The 16726-nt window shown below is 28.9% G+C and overlaps 1 protein-coding gene across 2 annotated transcripts in view; it reads right to left on the reverse strand.

The window, feature by feature from the left end:
- Positions 1-16726, reverse strand: part of LOC129958519 (nischarin-like) — a 61766-nt gene that overhangs the window by 39180 nt on the left and 5860 nt on the right. For both annotated transcript variants that reach the window (XM_056071048.1, XM_056071049.1), the window contains exons 2-5: positions 15133-15216; positions 12946-13125; positions 11287-11335; positions 9691-9786 (exon numbers count right to left, since the gene is read on the reverse strand). In XM_056071048.1, the coding sequence (XP_055927023.1) occupies positions 9691-9786; positions 11287-11335; positions 12946-13125; positions 15133-15216 (409 nt within the window). The remainder of the gene's footprint in view (positions 1-9690; positions 9787-11286; positions 11336-12945; positions 13126-15132; positions 15217-16726) is intronic.

A 16726-nucleotide genomic window follows, 5' to 3' on the forward strand; every position in this document is an offset into this window, starting at 1 on the left:
ATTATTTTTATTTTTAGTTAGTTATTCGATATTTCCAGTGCACGCTATAATATTGCTATATACTTATACTGTCACGGATGGTATGACTATTTTGATTGTTTTATCTTGTGAATATTTCAATTTTACATATTATTATTTTCCTGTATTTGCTGTTTGTTTTATATATTTACTTCATTGTACTGTATACCATAAGGCGAGGTCGCCTATCCTGTCATGATGGCCGATGTGGGAAGCGCTGACAGATCCCGTATCCTGTATGGCGTCATGTTGGCCATGTTGCGTCACGTCATTAATCACGTAATGCTTTCCCGCCATTATTGGCAGACGAGAGTTGGGCAGTGAGACTGCAAGACGTGCAGCTCACGCTCATGAATCTTTTATGTTCTATGTAGTAATGTTTTATCTTTTCTCCTTTAATCTTAATAAATATATTTCACATATTAATGCTGGTCGTTGCCTTTTCCCACAATCATACCATATTGCAAAATAAATAAACGAAATTTCTACATCGTATTGAAAATGTAAAGATTTCACAAATCACGAAAGAAGGTGAAAAAGGGAATAATAAATATAGTAAACTTACAAGTTCCAGCTGAAACGATATTTATAAACACAGCAATGCAAAAGCACTGATACATAATTCCTATAATGTTGCAAACTACATATAGACAGCTTTCAAGCTTTCATAAGTTTATTACAAAGTTCCAAAAGAAAAAATGTATATTTTATGAAATAATTTTGATTTTAGTTTGGTTCTGTATTTCTTCTATCAATTTTATTAATAATAAGATCCAAAATTTCAACTTTTAAAATTCTCCTGACAAAATAAATTGTTATTTCAGCTCATTCGAAAAGTTTTTCCGTTATATTAAGCTTTCTGTATTGTTCTAAAACGATGCATTTAAGGACGCAATCTCAAATTTCAAAACGTCGACAGCTTTTCATCTGGCATTCATCGGCAGCAAAAAATACGAAATTTACAGTTAAAAATTACTTCCCTTCCCATATATTTTATTGATAGTCTCTACATGTGGAGGACAGTCTCTGTCTACGGTAAGTTAGAATTTTTACTCGTCGGCTCACTAAAGAAGGTCATTAATAAAAAATAAGAAATTACTGAAAATGGGAATTTTATTTCCTAATAAATACATTGTAGGATTTTAACTATTTAATTTTACAAACATTCCCACCAATAATTTCTTATAATAATTAATGCATAACGAACTCCATACTTAATAACAAGAAACAGAATATTTGTGTTTGTTTAAACTTATTGTTGTCTGTTTAAGAGCTCAATATTTCATATACAAGCCTCAACATATCTTAAAATTATCTGCAGTAATTGTAATTATTATAGTATTGTATATAATTACAAATAAAAAAAACAGTCATCAAAACAGTGTTGGACAATGCACTTAGTGCAATATATAAAATATATATAATGTAATCATATTTTTGTTTGAAGCAGAATGCAGTTTCGAAGACAAAAAGACTCACTAAAGTTTCAAAGTTCGCTTTTTTTTTTTATTTTTTATTTCTCTCACGGGAGGCAGGCAGGCATGTTTATGTACAAGCTGCAGACAAGCACGTCCGCTCACAGCAACAGATTAGTCAAGAAGTGGCGTAAAAAAAGGAAGAAACAAATTATCTCTGTCTTATATACTGTAATGTTTTAATAGGGATTTCCATGGCATGTCAATCAAAAAGCAAGGGAAACACAGGAATCTTTTAGAAGAATTTGTAAAGTCAGCAGTATTTTGTCCCTTCACGCAGAGGAGCGTGTGAAAGTGTCAGCGTTTAGCCGATTCAGCAATTTTATAAAACTTCTCTTGATTTAATTAAATAGAGAAAGTGGAATTGGATCAGGAAATAAGATAATGAAATTATTAAGGGCTAAATTAAGATAAAGCTTTGAAATTGATTTGGATTAAACTAAGATTTTAAAATATCATTACATATATATATATATGTAAAAACATATTTTTAAAGCAGTTTCGCAGCCGAGAAGAGAGAAGACACTTTTGAATTTCTGAACTCGATTTATTCTATCCCAGGAGGCACAATTTATCTACAAGAAGGAAGCGACGAGATACGCCAGTTCACGGCACAAGAGTAGAGGAAAAGACAACGAAATGTTTCCCCCCAGTGATTTTATATTATGTGGCTCTGACCGGGATTTCTTCGACACGTGTCGTTTCAAGTAAGGGAATTCAGTGATCTGCAAAGCATTAAGGATTTTTATCCCTTCACTCGGAGCGTGGGTTCCTAATTAAAGCAGTTTCACAGAGCTTGTGTAGCATTAATTAAATAAAAAAAGGTGGAATTGGATCAGGAAATAAGAGACCATTTTAGAATGAAATTAATATGGGTTAAATGAAGATAAAAATTAGGAAATTAATTAAGTTTAAAAATATCCTTAAATATATTTATTTCCTGCACATATGAAAACAAATTTCAGACTCACAAAACATTGATTAATATTTTAATGTACTATAATTTTTCATTACAAAATTAAGCTCTTTTTAACTTAATATTTAAATAAAGAGCAGATGTAGATCAAATAGTAAATTTTAATTATATACGAATTAAAGAGCTTTTTTTATGACTTTCAGAAATGAAGAGCTTTTAGATAGAATATAAAAATTAAACCTATATTTATTCTCTTTAAGAATAATTGTTGTTCTTAGTAAATTACATTTAGATATATTATTATGATTGGTAATTCATTTTTTATTAATTTTATTATTCCATTTAATGCAGATGGTTATTAAATGTTATATTTTTTCAATGCTAACTCAATTAAACTGACTTCGTTGTATTTAAGCAGAAAGTTTTTAATATAAATTTTTAAATTGATAAACTGGTTACTTCTTAAAGCCATCCTATGGAATGATTAGTCTCACAATTATATAAAAAATAACTACTTTTATAATTTTATATAATTATTTTTATACCTCCTTTATTCTTATACCCAGAGGCGGCGGTAGAGTCTTGCCAACGGGGGGGGGGCAAGACATATCCGACAGGGGGGCAATCACAATTTCCCTAATTTGGTTAGAAAATAACTCATAATAATTAATTTTTACATTTAATTTAAGGAAATTAAGTATTTTTTAGCTTCTTTTTCATTGAGATACTGACCTTTCTTTCATTAATAAATATTTACAAGATATTTGCAAAAAAAAAAAAAAAAAAAAAAATGTTCTCAGTTGTTTTTTTTTACTGACCTTTAAAAAATTGTCAATATTTGAATCTATATTTTTATGAGATTCTTGAGATTTACTTCCACTAAGATCTAATTTTGGAAAAAAATACAATTATATTTATTCTAGATTGTAGTATATAGATAGAAACACAGGCTGAGGTAGAATGCGGTGTGATTGCAAATTAAACAAATACATGTTCTCATCATGGAAGCTATTTAAAATGAATGTAGAAATTATATTCAAAAAGTTTTATAAAAGAAATTTTTTAGAAATCCAACATGATAAATAAAAAGGAATATTCAGTGTTTTCGCCAAAAACCGATTTTTTCCCCCTCCTTTGTATAGTCTCCTACCTAAAATAATTTTTATAAGAATTGCCACAACGAGAGGGAATTCAGATATATTTCGAAACCGAGGCGAATAAGCGAGCGCATGCAACAAAAATTTAATATAATTCGGACACGAACGATATAGAATGCTGAAAAGATGCAATAATGTTTCTTAAGAAAGTTGGGGAAGATATTTTGTAAAGATATGTACAAACTTAACTATTTTATGCAAGATTGAAAAATGAACGTGTGAAAAATGAGCGGCATAAGTATTAGTTTTCCCATGTATTATGTATATACTAAAAAGGTATCAGACTTAAAAAGACAAAGCGTTTTATTAAAAAACATTTAGATCTAGAATATGAACTCCTCTATCTTCATTTTTAAGCACGTGTTCTTGTGGTTAAGTACTTGTTTCCCTCGAAGCTATTGCAAGCTAATATTTCTCTAAAAAATTATTTTTATCCCCTCAGTGGTATGCATTGGTTTTTCTTAACCACTTCGTACACAATGACGAGTCTGGATCGCGCATCGAATTATTAAATTTTTAATCTACAATTAAGTGAAAGTATTGAGTAATTTAAAATCCAAAAATCACTTGAAAACTCATCAGTGCCTCAAATGACTTTATATTATTTTAGGAATTAAAATAATAATAATTGTCCTTAATAAGATTACCAGTTAAGTAAATTCGTATGTCAGGGTATTAATATATCATATATGAATATTCTATGAAAAAATATTTTAATCAAGACATTATCAAGATATCTTTATCTAAAGTCTATTAAAAATTTAGAAGCACCAGAAATTATATAGATTTTACTGTAAAGAGAATTTATAAAAAAATGAAAAATAAGTTTTTTTAAAAATACTTTTTCCGATTACATAGTTATAATACTGAATGCAGAATCTTAAGAATTTAGGTAGTAATTTATTTAACAAATTTAGTACATACTTGGATAAGCTTTTAGCGTAGCTAAAAAGCTACCATAACATATATTTATTTTTTGTTGTCATTTTCAGTCGGTAATATTTCTTTAATAATTGTAGCCAGTAAATTAGATTGCATAAAAAAGATATTTTACTGTTAAATAATTTACTATAATACAATTTACTTATTCCAGTAATTTATAATGAATTCACATAACCTGGCTACAGCAACCTAACTCTTCTTAGCATGCATAAAACACAAGAGTATCGAGAGAAAAGAGTGTTTATTAAATTTAGTTTAACCATAAACTAGATTTTAATCAGAGAATTCTCAGTGAAGTAAAATAAAATAAATTTACCAATTCATCACCGAAGAAATAACAATTAGATAAAAAAAAATTATTCATTTTATAATCTAAAATCTCATAAAATGATTCATTGAATTCCGAATTAGGGAAAACTATCGCCCTATTCATTTTAAGCCAAGGGAGCGTCGCTTGCTTTAGTAGCGCTAACTAGGGCCAAAAGTATGTCTTAGCTACTCACGCATCACATTCGCTTGTACAACCCCTTTTTGGAGGGGGCACATTCACACATCTCACAGGTAGAACAGATGAAAAACAACCATGCCCGATCCGGGACTCGAACCCAGGACGACCAGGTCACGGGGAAGACGCGCTACGCCTATGCCAGGACGCCGGCCCTATATCTTGTGAAATATAAAAGTATTTTTCCTTAATAATTCCACTTACAAATAATCGAAGTACTCGATAAATTTTTTTTTCTCATAACTTATGATGAAATCTTAGCCGAAAGACAAATATAAATCGGCAAAAATGTGACTTCTTACTCACTTGACACGTTGTCGGTTATTCTGTCAAAAGTAATGCAAATTACTAGCCGAATGAACATTTACATAAGATGTCTGAAAATTAGCGAACTTCCATCGTATTTAGTTCATAGTCGGCAGAATGAGATAACTTATTCACCCTGTCGGATATACTGCCAAAAGTAATGCTAATTAGAAGCTTGATGAACGACATTTCAATCAAAAGCCTGCAAATGTGTGAATTTAACTTCTACATTTATCAAATTGCGTTCATAGTCAGGCGATCAAAAATCGTCCGCAAAATGCGGCATCTTATTGACCTGCCACCCTATTGATTATTTTACCAAACATAGTCAAACCTCTTTAACAGCTACTTAATTGTTTACAACATATTAATTTTAAGATGGCTTTTAAATTTTCATATTCGAGAATGTGTGCTTTTCCACAACCATTTTGAAGAAGTGAAAAATTTTGCCGACGAAACTCTCAAACTCTCGCCGACGGGGGGGGGGGGCAAGCGGTTGCCGACAGGGGGGCAATTGCCCCCCTGCTAACGCCGCCTCTGCTTATACCTCCTTTATAACTAATTATACCTCCTTTAAAATTTCTATTCACATAAGAAATAACTAAACATGTGAAGAATAATAGCTTTAAAAAGTGCCATAATAATGGAAATTAAAGATATGAATGAATATTTAAAGTGGAGTTCTTTAATCTGCTCTGTAGCACGAATATATCCTGCATATATGTCATTATATAATGAAATCTTACGTAATCAAAAATCATTTATATTGAACAATAAGTTAAAGTTCCCGATAAAGCATAGATGAAAGCTAATTTACATTTATCAGTGAATAAAATGCATTATAATATTTTTTTTTTTTGTATGCTTGTAAAATAAAGTGGAGTATCACTTCATGCTTATTTATGAGTAGTAAGCAGTGATGATACGAATAGTACATACTTATAAAGAAATGCAGGAATAAATAGTTGAGAGAATGAAAATCAGTTAATTTTTTTCTCTTAATCAGTAAAACATTAATTTTTATACTAAAATTAATATCTTCAAACAATAAAAATATATTTAATTTTATTTTTTTTCTCTAATGCAACAAAATTTTCCATTTTGGTGCTTTCAGCATTATGGTGATTTACGCTCAGGTGCAATTGTAATCTAAACTTTTAATACTCTTGAATATTTCTTTACAATAAAGAATCAAACTTCTCCTAAAGATTTTCACAGTAAATATTTTTTCATGTACGAAATAGCAATCGATTTTAACACGTAGATTGAAACTTTATGCATGCTTTTAAAATGTCACAAAAATTAAAAATGTCTAGAGAATATATATATATTACACATATAAAAATAAAAACGACCTTTCAACAGAAAATGTCATCTTTTGGTATACATTACTATCTTTAAAAAGAAATTTTTAGTTTTCACATAGGACGATTGATAGTAAAATAAAGCTGCGTGAACCTTTTTTTCCGCTACTGATTATTATCAATGACAATTTTCTATAAATGAGTATTGTAGCATTTTCAAAATCTCATTAGTTTGTCTCCTTTTGCACAGCAGAATACTGAATAGTAACCAACATATTCAGTTAATTTTAAATAGCATTGCATCTGAACTAATGGAAGAATCGCCAATGATTAACTGGAAACCACACATGCAATTATAGCTAGAACAATACAATTCTGCATAGGTGTCGGAAGTGCAGTAAGCATTTGAACTAATGCATCCATTATTGACCATTTTTAAAATTTGAATACGAGTCAAAAAATGACTATTCTTTAATTCTGTCTTTTTAATTTCCTGTGGTGATATGCTTATTATCCTTGAAAAATGCAACCAAAAGCTCAATCAAACAGTCAGGTTTCTAAAAAAATGTCTAGTTAATAAATTTTCTTTTTAATATCTTTTCAAATTAAATAGATAGAAGTGCGATACCTTATGTGTGCATATGTAAGTGTAAAAAAATATTTCATGAATTGTCACTTTTAAACTAGGGGGACTGCAAAAAAAAAAAAAAAAAAATTAATCCTTTAAATTATAAATCTCCATAAAATTCCAAATATATTCATAAAATTATCTACTTTATTTAATGGAACTATGGAAATTATTACAATAAGAAGCAATAAAGACTTTTTTACTTTATTTAACATACCAAGACATAGAAACCATTATTGGGGCAGAGAATATCAAGACAGTGCTTAATTTCTTGTAACAGTCTCAATATCTTGTGATAATATATGTGATACGTAGCATCTTTGATATAATAACACAAAAAGAAGTTCGAGAGAGCATGATTAAAGTAACTCCTTTTCATCTTGGTTAATTATTTGGCTAAGTACTTAATTGGATACCCATGCCAATTCAACTTACCAAAAAAGGATGTAAAGAGAAACACTTTAATTTTTACTGTGCCATCCTATGACAATGCCAAAGGAAAGGTGAAGTGTAACACAAAGCATACACAGACCTAGATATCCATGGGTAAAACCACACCTGCTAGAGCCCTAACCTATATGGATTTGTTAGTGTCAGATTCAGCGTATAATGGTATTTTGAATGATGAAAATGCTTTTCAGTCATAAGACCAGATCAATGCACAATAAATTAATTTTCAATATTTAAACATAAGAAAGGCCTTCAAGCTATACCTCGGCTGAGTACATATACATGCACAAGTTCGGATCGAAAGGGAAGAGAATGTGAGAAAATACATCGCGCATTTAAAATACTCGGATGGGATGACAGAAGATCCTGCTTATATCACATTCAGTCGAACCGCAGCTTGCAGTTAACAATTTCAGATTTGTAAATGAAGATTAATTGGCACTCACCACGGATTTATTAAGCCAATCAGCATTTATAAAGCATTACCCAGGACTAACATTCATTTACAATGATGATTTCAAATACAGTTGGTCGATAAAAACTAATGGGAAGAAAAAATGGCTCAAATACCCGAAAATGGTAACATTTTATAAACGCACAACCGCAGTTCTATATAACCTTGCTTTTGTAAGAGAAATAGCAAAAGATTTTCTAACACGATTGATGTAATAATGTCCCTGTCTCCATATATTTCTAATGCCATGAACAAATAGACGGATTTGGCAGAAGAAGTTTTCTATACCGAGCCTATAATCTGATTGAATCACTTTTCAATAAGACTCAATAAACATTATATCTTTTCTTAAAAATAGTCATATTTAAAGCGTTATTATTATTTTTTTTTTTATTTAACAGCCTCTTGTATATACTAAAGCATACCTCATATATATACTAAAGCAAAGAGATCATAGAAAACGATTAAATATACGGAATAAATTTAATATATTTCATATCTAATTGGCAAATCACATCAATTGTTTTTTTAATATATATATTTTTTTTAATTTTAAAGAGTTGTGGGCATAGTGTATAGAGAATTCTATAAAAAAATGTTTAGTATTAAAAGAACCATATGAATGAAACATGAAATTTATTTACAATTATTTACATTACTTATCAAAAGTGCCAACGATATTGAGTCCTATTTTACAAATCTTAAAAAATGTACAACATAGTTACCGTGGTTATTCTAACGAATTACAACCGTAATTTTGCTACTATGCTTTCAATTAGAAAGTCCCACCAAAATATCTAATTTATTCAAAACCTGCATTGTCAGCCACATTCAAAACAAAATTGAATATCACTCCGTCCAAACACCTAAAGTCTGAACTAAACGCATTTTACGCTGCCTCTGTCATTTATGAACCAAAGAAAAGATGTACTTTTACATGACCAATGCAAAATGTGTGACCACTGATGAATTTTCCCGTAAATGATTGCTGTTCATTATATGAAAAATAAGCTCTTTAACCAACTATATGCATCTACAGGGTATTAATTCGATAATTTAATCCTTTAACAGATACATTTTAAATCCTTCCGAATGGCCTTTAAATATATTTCATCAGCTCCTATTCTTATTACACAAAGGTAACAGATATTTCAGTTACATACATCCATTTGATTTCTTAGAATTTATACACCTTCTGATCATAACTATACAAAATTAAGATATAGTTTATAGATTTGGTTAAATACAAGCTATTAGTTAAACGATAAAACAGTATCATGAAAAAGACAAAGCAGTATAGCTTAACAGAAGATTCATATCAACACCATAAAACCCATTTCTTCACGGTATAATTAAGCAACATGCATTTTACTCCTTCCCTAAGCATTTATTACATACACGCAATATTCCACGCAAATCAATTGGTCGCTAAATAGGGATACTCTGCAAATAAAATGTATTCATAATTTTTCAGTTGATCAGTATAATCACTATACATTATTATGAAAAAGCAACACATTTAAAATAACACTTACAAAAGGGAGGGTCTCCAAGTTTCAAACGTTCTGTAATAGCATGCAATTGCAGAGGATTAAATTCAAATGGTTGTTCTTTCGCAATTATTTCATCTCCTAAATATAAAGATAAAAATAAATACAAAGTGAATACGCTGGCAAGCACAGCATAATTAACAACATTACAAAAGAGAGAAAAAAGAGTAGATACTGGATAAAGCGAGTTTTTTTGGCGTAAAACACCAAATTTGATCAACCAGAAGAAATGCATTATTAATATCTCTTCCCATACAAAATGAATGGTGATTCACAATTAACAGAATAGCAACGAACAATTTTAAAAACGACAGAATTACATAAACGAAGAAAAATTAATTTCTTTAAGTCACAATGAATAAAATTAAAATATTTTTGCTCCTGAGCTCAAGATCAAGGAAACTGCATGGATAAATTTATTAAGTTCAATATCGTTAAAGAAAAGTCCAAATTTAGAGCTTCAAAATAATTCACCTCTAATAATTGCATACAAATCCATTACATCTGCAGAAACTAAAACATAGACATTCTACAAAAACATACTAAAATACAAAGGCATAAATGATGCAACAGTAAGTGTCGGATGGCGAAGAATCGATAAGATAGATGTTTATTGAATAAATTCTGCCCGCCTGACTTAAGACAAGTTAGAATAAAGTCGTGTTTTTCATTTCAAGTGAACAAACATCAGGGAAGTGGTCGAATATTTTATTGTTTTTTTATCAAGCTTTGATCAAATTCTTGGTTACTTTGGATAATTTTCTGCAAAGCACTACACGACAGAAACAAAAATTTTAGCAATTAACAGCCAGGCCAAAGATAATTATTTCGTTTTATACTATATCTGAACATAAGGAATAAACGTAAAAACTATACACACTTTTTTTAAATACATGCATAATCTTAAGATATTGGAAAATTAAAGAATAACAAATTGACAATACATATATATTTCAAAGCAACAAGAGCAGACTTTACACTTTAATCACCCATTTTGAATTAAATTTAATTTTGAATTTAATTAAATTTAACCCAAAAACAATCAATTCAGAAGAAATTTTTAAAATTAAATAAGATCATCATTATCATAAAATCTCATAAATCTTTGACATATTAGAAAACAAAGTCTGTGAAACCGTTCTTTTATATTTTTTCCCACAAACAGCAAGTTTCTAAGCTACAGACTATATGCCCTCCTTCTCTTAAAAATGTTGTTTAAAATTATACAATAAATTCATTTATTCTAAATTTGGAATAGCTGGTTTAAGTAATCGAAATAAAGAATACATTTATGTAAAACATTATCTTTACAAGATGGAAACTCATCAAGTTTGAAAATATGCTGCACCTTTCTTTCATTTTGTTAAGAAGATTCTTAATCAAGGACTGCTTGTTTGATATTAATTTTCAATTTTAGCAAATCATCTAGCACATGATTTTTACTATTCTTAAAATTTGTAAAAATACAATACATATTCTCAGTCATTGACCAGGATTTATCTCTTTTAAATTCATATGTGCAGTTATACAAAAATGTATTAAAGCATTCAGATATAATAAAAGAATACAGCATAAAAGTACCTTCATTAAACAGCATTTCTGAAAGAATGGATGTGATTGTTCGTATTTCCTGGAAAAAGGACGGTAATGAGAGAAAAATATGCACACATAATTTTATACAGTAATAATTTATTTTATATAGTAAAGTTTAAAAAATGTTACAAAATATTTAAAATCATGAAAGAATTTTGTTTTCTCCAATTGTTATTTTCAAGAGGTTTCGCATAAAAAACGGCTTTCAATGCAGCCAATATACAAACTGATTAGCTTTCGGAAAAATAAAAATTTCTAATTTTTTGTAAGTTGTTTAAGTAAAGTGAAATCAACTTGTCAGCACCCTCTAAAAACTGGGAGGGCCAATTGAAATAATATTTTGTTTTCTAACCAAGACATCAAAATTTCAATGTCGTCCAAATACATTATAACATAGCTTAATAAAATGGCATTTACCTGATAATTCAGTCCACTGACAAACTAGCTATATTAAAATCAACCCACTTACACACACCAAATAGAACTAATTCTTCTAAAATAAAGGTAATATATTACTCATTGAGATGAAAAGAGATATTTAACAGCACACTATTGAAGAAAGTTTATATTCTGTTCACAAAAATATTCATATCTTAATTATTATTATTCACAAGATTGCCTAAAATTTAATTATATTTTCTCAAAACGTAACACTGAAAGTTGATAATTATTTTCCAAAATTAAACTAATATTACAGCAGAATCCTTGGCAGATAAAATAAAACTTATATTCAAAAGAAAGTAACTGAAAAATAGACAATGTGTAAATAAATAAAAATATGAATTAGGGTAAATTTGCATTACAAGCAATTTTCGCATTTCATGTACAAAACACACAAAAACACAAAATATTTTTAATCATAAAAAATCATATAGTACCTTCTTATATCAATAAATCAAAATGCACTCAACAAAATAAATTTAAAAACACTGCATTAACCATTAGCAAAATAATTGCAATTAGCAATGTAAATTATTGTTTTGCTTTAAATGTTCATTAAATGATATTTGATTTATTTGTGAACTGAATTTAGCACAGAAAAGATGTTTACAATTCAGTTTAACAAAGCATTAATTTTTACTATTAACCAAATGCACAAAATGCATTATTTTTATTTTCAATTTAAATGATGAATTAATGATGACAAAAAAAATTAATAAAAATTATATTTTAAGACAGGCAAAATTTTATGTATAATATTCAAGATGCATTTTGAAATTTCATTTGAATAAAACTCATTTCTATTAGTAAAATTAATACAATAACCCATATCAAAAAATGAAACAGATAATTCCTAAAACAAAAATTATATTCAAACATTATATTTGAGTATTTCAGTCATAGTTTTCTATTTTTATAACATTTCAATGACTTCTTAACGTTCAAAATTATACAGGTAACTGTCACTTAAAATTATATACATATGATTTATGAATAGCAATTATTTATCATTCAATGAATAGAAATTTTAAAGCATCATTTTATAGTATATATGCAAAGTTAGAGAAAGAGAGAAAAAAATCATTTCAAACTAAGCACATAAATGTTAACGTGCTGTTCTCAAGTATCAAAATTACAGTATTTATAGTTAAAGTTAAAAAAAATAAATATATAATTTAATTTTAGTAGAATTGTGAAAATGCCTACATATTTTTGAAAATCAAGAAATATTGCCAGGGGCTCAGGTAACAATGTGAAACGATGCAATAAAGTCTGCAAATAAAACTCTAATCCCTTTTGACGCTCCATGATGAAGGATTCAGATCTATTGCCAATTATTTTCTTTGGTGGAAGCAAGTTTTTGTTCACACAGAAATTTTTAGTCATCTGAAAAAGGAAAATATATTTCATTTACATACCCTCCAATATTGATTAATCAATCATAAGTAGCACTTTTTAGAGATATATTACTTATAACATAGTATCAATAAATTATTGAAGAATAGATATTTCCAAAGAATTTTAATAAATTAAAACAAATATTTTCAAATATTATTCAAAATTATTTAGCAAACATATACGATTGATTAAATAATAATATTTTATTCAAAATATATGAATTATATATATTATTCAAAAAAAAAATCACACAGCATGATTTTGTTGATCAAGCAAATTAACAATATTTGTAGGGCATTTAGATTGTTTTTTTTTTTTTTCTTCTTCTTCTTAAATAGTAAGCACTTTTACACTTTTTAAAGTCATTATTTCTTATTTTAATGTCATAACGAACTCCCATATACATTTTTGTAATGAGGTGAGATTCCAGTGTTTTTGTATTCACGCTAAAAATTCTTTCACTCCCACTGGTACTGCTGTGAGTGAGGAATCGGAAAAAAGATTTTTTTATAAAGTTTTTCATATATATACATACAATTTTTATAGTTTTCCATTTTTTCTCTATATAACCGTAACTCTTAACGTTCACCTGATTTCCGTAGCTGCTGGAGGGTATGCATTTATTCAAAAATTTAATCATAAAGCAATATATTAAAAATTTATAATTGAATCAGATCGACAACCAAATAGAGATTCCATCTCCCTAATAATACTAAATTACACATAATGCACACGAACTCTTACAAAACAAAAGTAGAGATGATAGTATGCAACAAGAAACGCATTTTTCACTAATAGGGGCCAAGGATTACAATCTATTCATTCTTTCAAAAACAAGTGCTCGTACGATCTTTAATTGGAGAGGGAATCCGATCAAGAATTCATGGATGTCATTTTCGCTAACTGTTTCATTTGTGCCCCGATGACGAAATCTGGTGCGTTCCGAATGGATACAAAATCAAAGACTCAGGCACAGTGATGGTTTTTCATGCAGGTGTGAGAAACGCTCATCTCGTATCTTTAAATCCTGGGGGCGGACTCAAAATCTATTAGACATATATTTCAGTGTTAAGGAGACGACGAAAAATTGAGATTAAGCAAGGCAAAGGACTCCAGAACAATCTTGCCTTTTGGCCTCATTTCGTTAGAATCCGCCCATACATATATCTGCCAGTTCGTTGGAAGTGTACCGCTGCTATAAGCTGAACAATATCAAGTTGAATGTGATGCAATCACGATAATAAACTTTGTATGCTACCATTCATTCAGTGGGAAAGAAAGATGTATAGATAATCTGCCCTCCCCCCCCCCCTTTTTTTTTACAAAATCATAATGGCTAGTGTCGTTTCAGCAGTAGTTCAGTTTAATTTAGTTGTATTAACGTGCCGTTTTAAAACAAGGCGAGGACTATTGTGGGATGGATCTAAATTTTGAGCCTTGATCAGTCACAAGGACGGTACTTATGCCCAGACTCCTCTCCAACTTTCCGCATCACATCATTGGGAGGGCATTGGATCCTAGAGAATGCTTCAAAAGCTGACTTTTTGTTTTCATCGTATTTGTGATATTGTGAAAGAATAACCGAGTTCATAACAGAACATGTTTTATTACAAACCCAAATTTACACGCTAAGCAAAAATCACAGAGAACCTGTCAAATATTCCGAAAAAGAAAACAGGCAATTTTGTAACCCCTTTACAATTTGCTGTCCACTATAATCCAATACTTTCAATTTATTGGTTTTTAAGAAAAGTTTGATAAAAAAAAAAACACAAACCAAATGGCAGCAATTTTTGATCCGAATTTTCACGAGTAATTCACTGGAGCAATGATTTAGCAAATTAAAGCAAACAATAAGTAAAAAACGCAATGTTAAACAAAAAAAATCGACAAATATACTTAGAACGATCTACATGAGGTTTCCTTTCATTACTTTTGTTACGGGAATAAAAAATAATAAAGTATCGATCAAATGCAAAATAAAATATTATTTACCTTTTCATGAAGTTCCACAAACTGCCTATATCGCCGTATAACCTGCCACTTGAAAGGTAATACCCGTACTTCAATAACATAGTTCTGAAAATAAAATCTGAATTCAATAACAGCATCTAAAACGGAAATTATATTAATACTGTCATCAGCTTTATCATTGTGATGTGTACAAAGAATTAAAAAAAATCACCCCTTTGGGAAGAAAAGAAAGTACGCAGAAAGTTAAATGAAAATGTTCATTGCACTTGATATTTTATTTTCGAACTCATGTTTAAAAAACAGCAGTAATTACCAGAACTATTTGCTTAATTACAGGAAATATTCTATCAAACTACAAAATAAAAAGAAAAAAAAAATGAAAATTTCTCTTTTTTTTACAATTTGAAAAAAAGGAAATAATAATAAAAAACTGAAACAAGAAGTAATTGCAGAGCATCAAATGAGAGAGAAAATACGCTTTATCGTTCATCATAACTTCAAGTTAAATATTTCAAACCAAATTTTAATAAGACCAGGTATTTATTCAGATGCTATGTTGGAAAACCAAATTATTTAATTTTATTTTATTATTTTTTATTTCTGAAATATTCATTGCATATTTGAATGTTTATTGTCAATGCACTTCGAAAACTAATATATTTGGAGTATCGAATTTGACTCAACAGTACTTAAAAAATGATGAGCAGTTATAAGCGATTTTTTTTTAATTTAATATTTTTTTCAGATTACTTTTAAATTGATGGCTCGCCGAAATAACGAAGCTCATGTCCATAGATGTCATCTAATAACACCAGATAAAATGACGAGTTTCAATTTTACAAACATAATAATAAAGAATGCGTACCTATAAGTTACTTCGTTGTACCCCCCCCCCCAAATTGTTAACTGATTTAATTAAACTAATAGCCGAATAGAAAAATAACATCTACAATCCTTTTATTCTAAAAAATATACACTAGATAAAGATTAATACTAGATTTATAAAATAATAATAATAGATAAATAAAACGATATTAAGATTGTTAATCGTGCCAACAAATAAAAATGAAAATATAAACTATATTTGATAATGTTAACAGTTATCCATTTTATATAATACAATAAAAATTTTATGGATAATTACATTTAAATGAAACTCAACCTGTAGCTAATGCGAACAAATCGAAGAGCTTAAATTTACATTATGATAAATGTTATTAAAGCTCAGAAAATTTTGGCGATCATCAGACACAGTGCCAAAATAACAAGAGCAATTTTAACATCGAAAGCCTGTTGTTAGAACCTAGAATAGATTTAAAATTTATTTGCTCTAAACAATCATATCTTGCTATCTCAAATAAAAATGCATAATTTGTAAACCTGAAAGCTTTCAAATTGGCCTACGTAGACTGAACACAGCCAAAAGGCTGAGATGCCTGAACATTTTAAATATACGATATTTAATTTAATTAACCAATTGACCGTTTCTTTTTCTAATTAAATATGTTTTGTTTCCGAAATGTTATTTTTCTGTTGTGAAAATCAAGAATCCACAGAAAACTTTCTTTTTATGCCTTGGAAGTAATATCAGAATTAAATTATAACATCTATGAAT

The sequence above is a fragment of the Argiope bruennichi genome, chromosome X1, assembly GCF_947563725.1.
Source record: "Argiope bruennichi chromosome X1, qqArgBrue1.1, whole genome shotgun sequence".
Taxonomy (NCBI): domain Eukaryota; kingdom Metazoa; phylum Arthropoda; class Arachnida; order Araneae; family Araneidae; genus Argiope; species Argiope bruennichi.